This window comes from Malaclemys terrapin, chromosome 10 (assembly GCF_027887155.1).
Source record: "Malaclemys terrapin pileata isolate rMalTer1 chromosome 10, rMalTer1.hap1, whole genome shotgun sequence".
NCBI classification, from domain to species: domain Eukaryota; kingdom Metazoa; phylum Chordata; order Testudines; family Emydidae; genus Malaclemys; species Malaclemys terrapin.
Genome location: NC_071514.1, coordinates 67,137,023 through 67,149,225, shown reverse-complemented (window position 1 = coordinate 67,149,225; position 12,203 = coordinate 67,137,023). Strand labels below are relative to the sequence as shown.

At 44.9% G+C, this 12,203-nt stretch overlaps 1 protein-coding gene across 3 annotated transcripts in view; it reads right to left on the bottom strand.

Moving 5' to 3' along the window:
* Window positions 1-5,311, bottom strand: part of CPPED1 (calcineurin like phosphoesterase domain containing 1) — an 89,477-nt gene extending 84,166 nt beyond the window's left edge. For 2 of the 3 annotated variants that reach the window (XM_054042718.1, XM_054042721.1), the window contains exon 1: window positions 5,134-5,311. In XM_054042718.1, the coding sequence (XP_053898693.1) occupies window positions 5,134-5,197 (64 nt within the window). In that variant the 5' untranslated portion in view covers window positions 5,198-5,311. Of the gene's footprint in view, window positions 1-4,938; window positions 5,024-5,133 lie in introns of those variants that run through there. The other variant, XM_054042720.1, reaches the window with a different exon arrangement.
* Window positions 5,312-12,203: the final 6,892 nt, after the last annotated feature.

The following is a 12,203-nucleotide window of genomic DNA, read 5'->3' as shown; positions in this document are numbered from 1 at the left end:
AAATAGGTTTGCGTGCACTGAGTACTGTGAAAGGCTGACCTCTTGCCACTGGATTTTCTATTCCTTTTCATCTTCACCCCCAAATGTTAACATTTAATCCCATTATATAAAACATGGACTTTTTAGAGAAGTTTTTTAAAAGGCTTGGAGGGGAGTGGAATATGTTATGGCAACGTGAAATCATGGTGCATTAGTCAAAACCTGCCATAAGTTTGCCTAATTGTTGTGAAAATCTGAGTTGGCCCGAGAAGTGTGTATTTCCCTAGATGAGACATACAAATTTATTTTTATACAGCATCCATCACCCAAAGCATCACAAAACTTGCTAACAAGGTGGAAATAGTGGCTGGGACTCTAACAACTGTGATATTCCTATCTCACCTTTGGGAAGAGATAGGAAAAACAAGCTAGTTCTTAAATCATCTTTAAATAAGTTAGGGTGGTCTTAATGCTGTTAAAATTAAGTAAGGGGAGGGGAGGGATAGCTCATTGGTTTGACCATTGGTCTGCTAAGCCCAGGGTTGTGAGTTCAATCCTTGAGGGGGCCACTTAGGGATCTGGGGCAAAAATCAGTACTTGGTCCTGCTGGTGAAGGCAGGGGGCTGGACTCAATGACCTTTCAAGATCCCTTCCAGTTCTAGGAGATAGGATATCTCCATTAATTTATTTTTTATTTATTTTTTATTTTAAGTGTTTCTTATTTAACTAGCAATTATAAAATAGTGTATTCTAAACATAAAATAAGTTGAGGAATTTTTAAAGCCTCATTTAAAAAAATATATAGAAGGCTTTTCTCAAATGATTATCCACAATATATAGATTTTATTACATAAGCATAACGTGCATCTGGCAGAACTTTCCACAAAAGTCACTTGCAACAAAGAGTTCCAAGGTAGTAACAAAAAAATTCCTTTCCCTTAACATACTTCTTTCTACTCCACAAACTAGTGGCTGCTTGCCAGTACTGCCACTTATACAATCACTTTTCTCTATTTTGCCTGCTTCCTATAGGATAGTTGAAAACTATCTTGCCTATTCCTCCAAATCCTTTGCGCTTAGAAGTTCGCTGTGCTTCTACGGAGCCATGGCTAGGGCTCTACCAAATTCACAGCCATGAAAAACACGTCAGAGTATGAAATCTGGTCTCCCTGTGTGAAATCTGGTCTTGTGTGCTTTTACCCTATACTATACAGATTTCATGGGGGAGACCAACGTTTCTCAAACTGGTGGTCCTGATCCAAAAGGGAGTTGCCGAGGGGTGGGGGGGGGAAGAAACGCAAATTTATTTTAGGGGGGTTGCGTATTGCCACCCTTACTTCAGCCACCCAGCTCTGAAGGCAGCACAGAAGAGAAGCGGCTGTTGGCTAAACACTCAGCTCTGAAGGCAGCGGTCCACGAGCCACAGCACAGAAGTAAGGGTGGCAATACCGTACCATGTCACCCTTACTTCTGTGCTGCTGCCTTCAGAGCTGGGTGGGCAGAGAGTGGCAGCTGCTGACTGAAGGCTGACTGAAGCTTTGCAGGCAGCAGTGCAGAAGTAAAGGTGACAATACCATTATGACACTGCACCCCACTCTTCATAGTGATATTATTATGATATGGTTGTAGCAGAATTATGATGCATTTTATGCAAGGTAAGTCTCTGAGGGGTCATTGGGAAATTTAAAATGTGTTGAATAGGATTATCCTATTTGTATACATGTATCATTTTTGTATCTGAACTTATAAATATTGACTGTCTCTGTATTTCAAATGTAGTTACACCTAGGTAATGCCCACTAGACAAGATGCTTTCAGTCTAGAAAGTGGTTGGGAAGGGCCTATTCAGGGCAATGAGCTATTAGGGAGAACAATAGGCCTTAGGAGAAGCTTATCTTCCACCTGGTGAGCCTTCCTGAGAAGGCTTCCAACAGCCTGAGTGATGGCTGGTATGACTCTACGAGGACATGTGACCAGGCCACATGATGCTGGGCTCCATCTTGAGATGTCAGTATTTTTCCACAAACTGGTCTGGGAACCAAGTTTTGGAACAAAGGGTTCCTGCCATTCGTAAGAGTTATATAAGGCAGGTAGTGACATCATCTGTGGTTTTTCATTCCCCACACAAGAAGACTCCTGAAAACACCTGAGGAACAAAGACTGAACCGGAGGGAATGCTGGACCCAGGCTAAGGGGATTTCTAGCCTGTGTATAAAGACCTGAGAAGCCCAAGCTATAAAGCTAATGCAGCTTGTGCCTTAAGAATCTGCAGCCTGTTTGTATCCTCTCTTAGGGTGAGAATCTGCTAATTTGTATCCAATCTATCAAGTATATTAAGCTTAGTTTGCATTTATTTTTGTTTATTTGCTAGGTAATCTGCCTTAATCTGTTTGCTATCACTTAATCTATCTTTTGTAGTTAATAAACTTGTTTTTGTTTTAATCTAAACCAGTGAGCACCAGTGACTAGAGTGGTTGGGGAAAATCTCTCCTTGGTTATAAGTGTGCATTGTTCTCTTCACATTGAGGAAGAGGCAGACCGGGTATTAAACCCATATACGGGCCAGATTTGACGAGGGCAGGACAGTATTGCTCTGATGTCCCAGGCTGGGAAGCTGGTGGTTAGAGAGCCTGTGTGTAACTGCAGCTGGGTATGCCCCTACATGTATGAATGCTGGTGAAAGTGCAAGTTGGAAAGTTTTGCAGCTTGTCACAGCAGTAGTGTGAGTGGGAGCCCAGACTGGTTGGTCAGGGGCTCAGTGGTACACCAGTTCCAGGTGGCACCCCAAGGGGAACCCATGACAACCATACCATGCCATCGACTTCTGTGCTGCTGCTGGCGGTAGCTCTGCCTTCAGAGCTGGGCTCCCTGCCAGGAGCCACTGCTCTCCAGCTGGGAAGGCAGTGGCGCCACCAGCAGCAGCACAGAAGTAAGGGTAGCAGTACCGCGACCCCCCCACCCCTCCAAGACAACACTCCTTTTTGGGTCAGGATCCCTACACCATGAAATTTCAGATTTAAATTGATGAAATCATGAAATTTACAATTTTTAAAATCCTACGACCGTGAAATTGACAGGGCCCTAGCTATGGCATTAGATAAGTATGATCACATTTTCAAACTGCACTATACAATTCCAAAAAAATTGTTTACAATACACTATATTGGGCAAACCAAGCATTTTAAAATGTGTGATTTCTTTGGCAAAATTAGTTATCTAACCTACAGAGGGCCAAGCAGCTTAACTGAAACACTATAATTGTTCTAGACAATGAGGAATTTGGAGTAAAAAAAAAAAAAAAAAAAAAAAAAAAAGCCTAAAGTCAATACGGATCCATTTACAACTAGCAGTGTGAAAGCTGAGTACACAAATTCTGGGATAGAATGCAGGAGAGATTAGCAAAAGAAACAATAAGAAAAGGAAATGAGGCCCATGTGTAGCGTTTTCATGTTTTTTGAAAAAAATATTATGCCAGAATAACATTACAAGTGAGAGGCATCTCAAAGTAGGTGAGAGATTCGTGAATAGAATGATGTCTGTGGAACAGATTAACAAAGACATTTGGGAAACCCAGCCCAAAATGTGAACAAATATTTTTCATTTTCAGATGGAAGAATCTTGGGCCTATGGAGCCTGGGATCTGCATTTTCCAGCACTTTATTTATAATTTAAACATTTCTTCCGTTGAACTTTAGCCTTTTTCAAAAGAACAGACTAAATCTAGAACAAGGAAACATCTCAGCTAGAGGTGGCAGATAAACACTGAACACAAGTTTGTAAGTCCAAACCAATACTGGTTTGCAGAAAGATGATTTTATTGGAGGTATTTGAAGAATACCAAGTTACCAGATGATATGAGGCAAAAAGAAAACACTTGTAAAGAATGCGGTTTGGGACAAGTTTGTTTGTTGCTCTTCTCATACAACCATATTTCATTAAGTTTTTGGATCTAGTTTTGCTCAGCAATGTTTTCGCAGTTACTGGATATTCCTTCCTTGAGATTTCACTATGCAGCTGATGTAACCAGGGGGCTGGTCTATTACCTGTTCCAAGAATGCTAAGTGCTTTGTTCCAAACCACCAAGCCCATCAGTAACTAATAGGTTGCCAGAATGAGTGAACATGTATTTCACAGGCTCAAAATTGGTGATTTTGTTTTTTAAATTTGGCAGTAAGACCAAATATTTCCAATGAACACCAAGAAGGCAAGAAAATATGACAAAGTTGCCTGGTGCTTTGTGCCCTTAGCCCTCTAGCCACCTCAGCAAACCAATTCAAGGACAAATACAGAGATAAAATATACACCTTTTCTACATCTGACTTTCAAGATATCAATCTTTGTTAACCTAGCCATAAACTACCTGGGACTATGTGTAATTATGAAAGCTGACATAATGCTTAAACTCATACATCAAGACACAAACTGATCATCACCCAGACCACTTACAAAGAATTAAGCGTTACTAGGAGGTGGTATGAATGGGCCAGGGGCAGTCAATAGTCTCAAACACACCAGCCATGAACTACCGAGGGAGGCAGCCTACTCGACTTAGCGGCCAACTCTATGTCATATTTGGTATTTGATATTATGGATTGATGTTTGTGTCTAACAGAGTTAATCGCTCGCGCTGAGGGGCACTGCAGTAAGTGGAGCAGGGCAATGGGAACCGGAGTCATCTTATCGCTGGTAGTTCACAGGTGTAGGACACCTCAGACCGCGGAGTCCCGGCGCGGACGGGCGGGAGTGTACGTGGAGCGCCCTCCTGCTGCGCTGGGGCGGGCGGGGGCTACCCGTGACCCCCTCCACCGCGGCTTGGGAAGACAGTGACCCTTCCACCAGGCCCCACAGCAACGGCGCGGCCGGAGCCCCGCGGTTCCACAGGCCTTGCTAGAGTCGTGACCCTCCGCCACTCGGCGGCCCCGTTTCCTAGTGGCCAGCCGCACCCCGCAGCCAACGCACCTGCACGCTCTCCTAGACCCTCACCCGCGCCTCCCGCGCCCCGCCAGACGGGGCCTGCGCATCCGTCCCCCCAAAGCCTGGTAGCGCCCCGGTGACACGAGCCCGGCGGAAACCCGCGGCCCCCGCACAAACGTTCCGCCGGGCGCCGAGCGCCAGCCGCCTCCCTTCCCCGTGCTGGGCCGGGCGGCCGCGTACCTTGGCGAAAGGCGCTCAGCGTCCTGCCCCGGGCTCTCAGGAACACGTCCCGCTCCTCGGCCATAGCGTCCGCCTAACTGCAGCCGCGTCCCGAAACGCCAGGTGGCTGCTCCGCTTCGGGATAGGGAGACCCGGGAGCCAGCGCTGGGGCCGGGCCGGCTGGGAGGGGAGGGGAGGTGCCGCCTCCGCACGAGGGGCGGGGCCCGAGGGGTCAGCCGGGGGAAGCAAAGGGGAGACAGCGGGACAAGCCCTACCTGGCTCCTGGCCAGGAGGGCAAAGGGAGGAATCCAGCCCCGGGGGGGGGGCGAGGCAGCATCACTGGGGTGGGCAGTTTTGCACTTCGCCCAGGCGTTTTCAGCGCCATGTCACGGCACAGAGTGAAAACACCTGCGCCCTGAGCGGACGTCGCCGCTGCAAACCTTTGCACGGGGGCAGCCGGAGCGCTGGCCTGCGGTGCGCGTGCCCAGCTGGATGGCTCTTGTGTGAAAGCCAAAGCGTGGGCCCGTGAGACAGGAACTGAATCTGCCCCCAATATAGTCTGTCTTTTCAATTAAAATATAAGGGCACCTGGGAGTTTCTGGGGCTCAACTGTCTCCTTATTTGTAAAACACAGGGACTCTGTTTCTCCCTAAAAGCACTGGCAGGCAAAGTAACAACAATTGCCTCAGGCTTATGCTGTCTTTAAAGACTGGTTTTCAGTTCAGTTCACGGTTCCCTTTCCTCCTAACATTTTTTTTATTCAAGATGCTATACAACTCTACAAAGGATTTGTTTAAATTCTTTTTGTTTTTAAAACCAAAAACAACCTCTCTCTCTCTCTGACCCCCATGTTCACCTTCTGCTCTTCCTGACCCCTTTCCAGGATCAGAGTCCTCTGATAAGTTGTGCTTGTAATGGCTCCATTGTGCTGTCCTGGAGGCCTTAGGAACTGTACAGCACAGTGGACAGCAGCCCCAGCCGGCAATGCCACATTTTTCTTTGAACGCAGCAGCAGATTAAGTAGTCACACAAAGACTGGGAGAGAGAAGTTCTTTTTGTATGTGCTGTGTCCAAACTGGTGGTAGGTAGTGTATAAACACTCAATAAGACATTCCCTGCCCTGAAGAGCTTTAGAACCTAAATAGACAAGACAGACAAATGGGAAGGGAAACAAAGGTACAGAAAGGGGAAGTGACTTGTTCAAGGTCATCTAGCAGGATGGCAGTAAAGATGGGAATAGAATCCAGGTCTGCTAAGACTTGGTCTAATGCTATATACAGTAGACTACATTACAGCAGTGGCTCTCAACTTTTCCAGAGTACTGTACCCCTTTCAGGAGTCTGATTTGTCTTGCGTACCTGCCTCCCCAAGTTTCACCTCACTTAAAAACAACTTGCTTATAAAATCAGACAAATACAAAAGTGTCACAGCACACTTACTGAAAAATTGCTTTTTCATTTTTACCATACAATTATAAAATCCTCTGGAATATAAATATTGTACTTACATTTCAGTGTAACAAGTCAACGTCTGTATGAAATTTTAGTTTGTACTGACTTCCCTGGTGCTTTTTATGTAACCAGTTGTAAAACACGACAAATATCTAGATAAATTGGAAGTACCCCCTGGAAGACCTCTACATATCCCCAAGGGTACATGTACCGCAGGTTGAGAACCCCTGCTCTACAGTATGAATTCTTAACCATTAGAAAGTTGTGGAAAATTCAGTTTCTAATCTTTCCAATATCAATTGTTGCAATTTAAGGTATAATTCTATGCACTCCTGAGAGATTTAAATAAAGCACTATTACAACAAGTAATTAATTTTTAAATTCACCACCTTCTGATGAACAGTAGTTCAAAAATGTATTGAAAGAAAGAGCTACTTGCCTACTCTTAGTGAAGGAAGAAATCATATTGCAAGTATGGAGGAATACTAAAGGTGAAACGAGCAGGGCGGTCTAGACCAAGGAATTAAAGTTACAAAACAGACAGATGCACATTTGAAGCTAAACCCATTCTAATCTTATACATAGTCATTCTAGTCTATGTGCCATCTGGAATTCAGAGAATCCAGTGAATGCTGGGGGTGTAAACAACACACATAGGATTATCAACATCTGTTTCTGATGTGTCCTGATATATATACACACAAGTCCTTGAGGGAAGAGTTAGACAAAATAAGGGAAATAAAACTTGATATACAAAGGACCACATCTTTGTGTTTGTTAAGGGACAATACGGATTTAGAAGGATTAGCTAAATAAGGAATATAATGAATAAAATCTGATTTTAACACTATACTATTCAAAACACCATAAACTTGCAACAACCCTACAATAAGAGAATGGATTACAGCCCTAACAGTTATAACTAGAGGCCTACTTAGATCACCATTTCACAGAAATGTGAAATATGGGATCAACAACAAAATTAGCCTTCAAAATAAAAATATGTATTAATCATAAAATATGCTGCAAAACTTGTGATTGCCACAATGCAAAAACAGTTGTCTATAATCATGCAATATCATTCCAATCATCATAGTGGATAGTTGCATAACATAGACTAAAGTGAGCAGTCACTACAGTAGATGATTGAAAGTGTGTCAACATTTATGATAAGTGAGCACAAACAGGTTGAGTGAAAGGATTGTTGTATATAAAGATGGCTGACAAATTAAAAAAAGCAAAGAACATTTCAGCTTTGGTTAGTGTGAAGCAGTACCCATGGAGAATCTTATATGTAGTAAGGTTCAAGTGGTAAATTGTTTTGTTCATCTTGCAGTGTGACTCTGGATTTGTTCAGAAAAAATGTAATTGGTTGCCATTTTGAGTCTGAATTGCATATTAAACAAAAAGCACGTACAGAGGCTATATGTCAGAACAAAAAACAAGCGAAAGTGTCCATGATGTTTACAAGAATGATTGAAAGTAGTCTGGAAAAAAAAAAAAAGGCACTACAATGGAGCTAGTGGAGGCTTTCAAGGCTGCTAACGTACCTTTAGAAAAAAAATGAATCCAAAACTAAGAGACTACTTCAGAAAGCATGTAACAAATGCTGGCAGTTTCGAGTGTGCAAACAAATGTCACCAATATTATCTAACCGAAGTAATTGTGAAGCACCTTCAGTTTACAAAATCTGTGCTGGCAGAATAAGATTCCATTTCAATTGTTCCTGACGAAGCAACAGATGCATAGGATAAGTACATACTCCACATTTTATTCATCCTGCAGCTGGAAAGACAACTATGCTGTTTTCCTAACAGAGCCTGTTCAGCTCAAGTCAGTAAATTTTTCAGCTGTATCACAAGCTGTAGTAAAGGCTAGTGTAAACTAAGAGTTAGATTTCAACAAGGTCTCAGCATTTCTCTGACAACATGATGTACATGTGCAAAGCTCTCTCTGGTGTACTACAAGGAATAAAGCCGAATGCAATTCATGTTACCTGTAATGCACACATTCTTTCAATAGCCAGTGATATCTGGCATACACATTTTCCTGTTGTGGGTATACTAGTTTCTTCTTTTAAAAAGAATATTCAAGCATTGTCCAAGCTGTAAACTACAACTTAAGGAGTCCATGGGGCTAACCAAAGTGGTAACCAAGCAGTGTCACTTCCACATGAACCAGTGATTACAAGGTGGAATTCATGGTTCAATGCAGTTGCTTACTGTAACAGAACCTTGTGCTGCTCGTGCCAAAAATAAGCCGGACACCGCTTAGAGTGCAAGCACCAGTGCCCTTTTAGTCACAGAGTCACTTCCCATCACCATCTATATACAGTCTGTTCAACCCAGCACCGGGAGCGGGGACAGGCAGCTAGATTCCTCAGCCAGCAGGGCTCTACAGCCACAGGCTCCTCCCTTTCCTCTTCCCCCTTTGGCTTATTTTCCGCCAGATTTATATAGCCCTTTTGCTAATAAGGCCCGCAGGTGTTTCTCCTCGAGCCCCTAGGTGAGCCACACCCAGTCAGCGCCGATTAATTCCTCTTAATTGGAGCTGGACTAACTGGGGCCTGGCTCAGGCCGTCCTGGCCAGCACCCTGTTATCATAGAATCATAGAATATCAGGGTTGGAAGGGACCTCAGGAGGTCATCTTGTCCAACCCCTTGCTCAAAGCAGGACCAATTCCCAACTAAATCATCCCAGACAGGGCTTTGTCAAGCCTGACCTTAAAAACCTCTAAGGAAGGCGATTCCACCACCTCCCTAGGTAACCCATTCCAGTGCTTCACCACCCTCCTAGTGAAAAAGTTTTTCCTAATATCCAACCTAAACCTCCCCAACTGCAACTTCAGATCAGGTACCACTGAGAACAGTCTAGATCCATCCTCTTTGGAACCTCCTTTCAGGTAGTTGAAAGCAGCTATCAAATCCCCCCTCATTCTTCTCTTCTGCAGACTAAACAATCCCAGTTCCCTCAGCCTCTCCTCATAAGTCATGTGCTCCATCCCCTAATAATTTTTGTTGCCCTCCGCTGGACTCTTTCCAATTTTTCCACATCCTTCTTGTAGTGTGGGGCCCAAAACTGGACACAGTACTCCAGATGAGGCCACACCAATGTTGAATAGAGGGGAATGTTCACGTCCCTTGATCTGCTGGCAATGCCCCTACTTATACAGCCCAAAACGCCGTTAGCCTTCTTGGCAACAAGGGCATACTGTTGACTCATATCCAGCTTCTCGTCCACTGTGACCCCTGGGTCCTTTTCTGCAGAACTGCTTCCTAGCCATTTGGTCCCTAGTCTGTAAGAGTGCATGGGATTCTTCCGTCCTAAGTGCAGGACTCTGCACTTGTCCTTGTTGAACCTCATCAGGTTTCTTTTGGCCCAATCCTCTAATTTGTCTAGGTCCCTCTGTATCCTATCCCTACCCTCCAGCATATCTACCACTCCTCCCAGTTTAGTGTCATCTGCAAACTTGCTGAGACTGCAGTCCACGCCATCCTCCAGATCATTAATTAAGATATTGAACAAAACCGGCCCCAGGACCGACCCCTGAGGCACTCCACTTGAAACCGGCTGCCAACTAGACATGGAGCCATTGATCACTACCCGTTGAGCCCAACGATCTAGCCAGCTTTCTATCCACCTTATAGTCCATTCATCCAGCCCATACTTCTTTAACTTGCTGGCAAGAATACTGTGGGAGACTGTATCAAAAGCTTTGCTAAAGTCAAGGAATAAAACATCCACTGCTTTCCTCTCATCCACAGAGTCAGTTATCTCCTCATAGAAGGCAATTAGGTTAGTCAGGCATGACTTGCCCTTGGTGATTCCATGCTGACTGTTCCTGATCACTTTCCTCTCCTCTAAGTGCTTCAGAATGGATTCCTTGAGGACCTGCTCCATGATTTTTCCAGGGACTGAGGTGAGACTGACTGGCCTGTAGTTTCCCAGATCCTCTTTCTTCCCTTTTTTAAAGATGGGCACTACATTAGCCTTTTTTCAGTCATCTGGGACCTTCCCCGATTGCCAAGAGTTTTCAAAGATAATGGCCAATGGCTCTGCAATCACATCTGCCAACTCCTTTAGCACCCTTGGATGCAGCACATCCGGCCCCATGGACTTGTGCTCGTCCAGTTTTTCCTAAATAATCCTGAACCACTTCTTTCTCCACAGAGGGCTGGTCACCTTCTCCCCATACTGTGCTGCTCAGTGCAGCAGTCTGGGAGCTGACCTTGTTCGTGAAGACAGAGGCAAAAAAATCATTGAGTACATTAGCTTTTTCCACATCCTCTGTTACTAGGTTGCCTCCCTCATTCAGTAAGGGGCCCACACTTTCCTTGACTTTCTTCTTGTTGCTAACATACCTGAAGAAACCCTTCTTGTTACTCTTAATATCTCTTGCTAGCTGCAACTCCAAGTGTGATTTGGCCTTCCTGATTTCACTCCTGCATGCCTGAGCAATATTTTTATACTCCTCCCTGGTCATTTGTCCAATCTTCCACTGCTTGTAAGCTTCTTTTTTGTGTTTAAGATCAGCAAGGATTTCACTGTTAAGCCAAGCTGGTCACCTGCCATATTTACTGTTCTTTCTACACATCGGGATGGTTTGTTCCTGCAACCTCAATAAGGATTCTTTAAAATACAGCCAGCTCTCCTGGACTCCTTTCCTCCTCATGTTATTCTCCCAGGGGATCCTGCCCATCAGTTCCCTGAGGGAGTCAAAGTCTGCTTTTCTGAAGTCCAGGGTCCGTATTCTGCTGCTCTCCTTTCTTCCTTGTGTCAGGATCCTGAACTTGACCATCTCATGGTCACTGCCTCCCAGGTTCCCATCCACTTTTGCTTCCCCTACTAATTCTTCCCTGTTTGTGAGCAGCAGGTCAAGAAGAGCTCTGCCCCTAGTTGGTTCCTCCAGCACTTGCACCAGGAAATTGTCCCCTACACTTTCCAAAAGCTTCCTGGATTGTCTGTGCACCGCTGTATTGCTCTCCCAGCAGATATCAGGGTGATTAAAGTCTCCCATGAGAACCAGGGCCTGCCATCTAGTAACTTCTGCTAATTGCCAGAAGAAAGCATTGTCCACCTCATCCCCCTGGTCTGGTGGTCTATAGCAGACTCCCACCACATCACCCTTGTTGCTCACACTTCTAAACTTAATCCAGAGACTCTCAGGTTTTTCTGCAGTTTCATACCGGAGCTCTGAGCAGTCATACTCCTCTCTTACATACAATGCAACTCCCCCACCTTTTCTGCCCTGCCTGTCCTTCCTGAACAGTTTATATCCATCCATGACAGTACTCCAGTCATGTGAGTTATCCCACCAAGTCTCTGTTATTCCAATGACATCATAGTTCCTTGACTGTGCCAGGCTTCCAGTTCTCCCTGCTTGTTTCCCAGGCTTCTTGCATTTGTGTATAGGCACTTAAGATAACTCGCTGATTGTCCCGCTTTCTCAGTCTGAGACAGGAGTCCTCCCCTCTTGCACTCTCCTGCTCGTGCTTCCTCCCGGGATCCCATTTTCCCACTTACCTCAGGGCTCTGGTCTCCTTCCCCCGGTGAACCTAGTTTAAAGCCCTCCTCACTAGGTTAGCCAGCCTGCTTGCGAAGCTGTTCTTCCCTCTCTTTGTTAGGTGGAGCCCGTCTCTG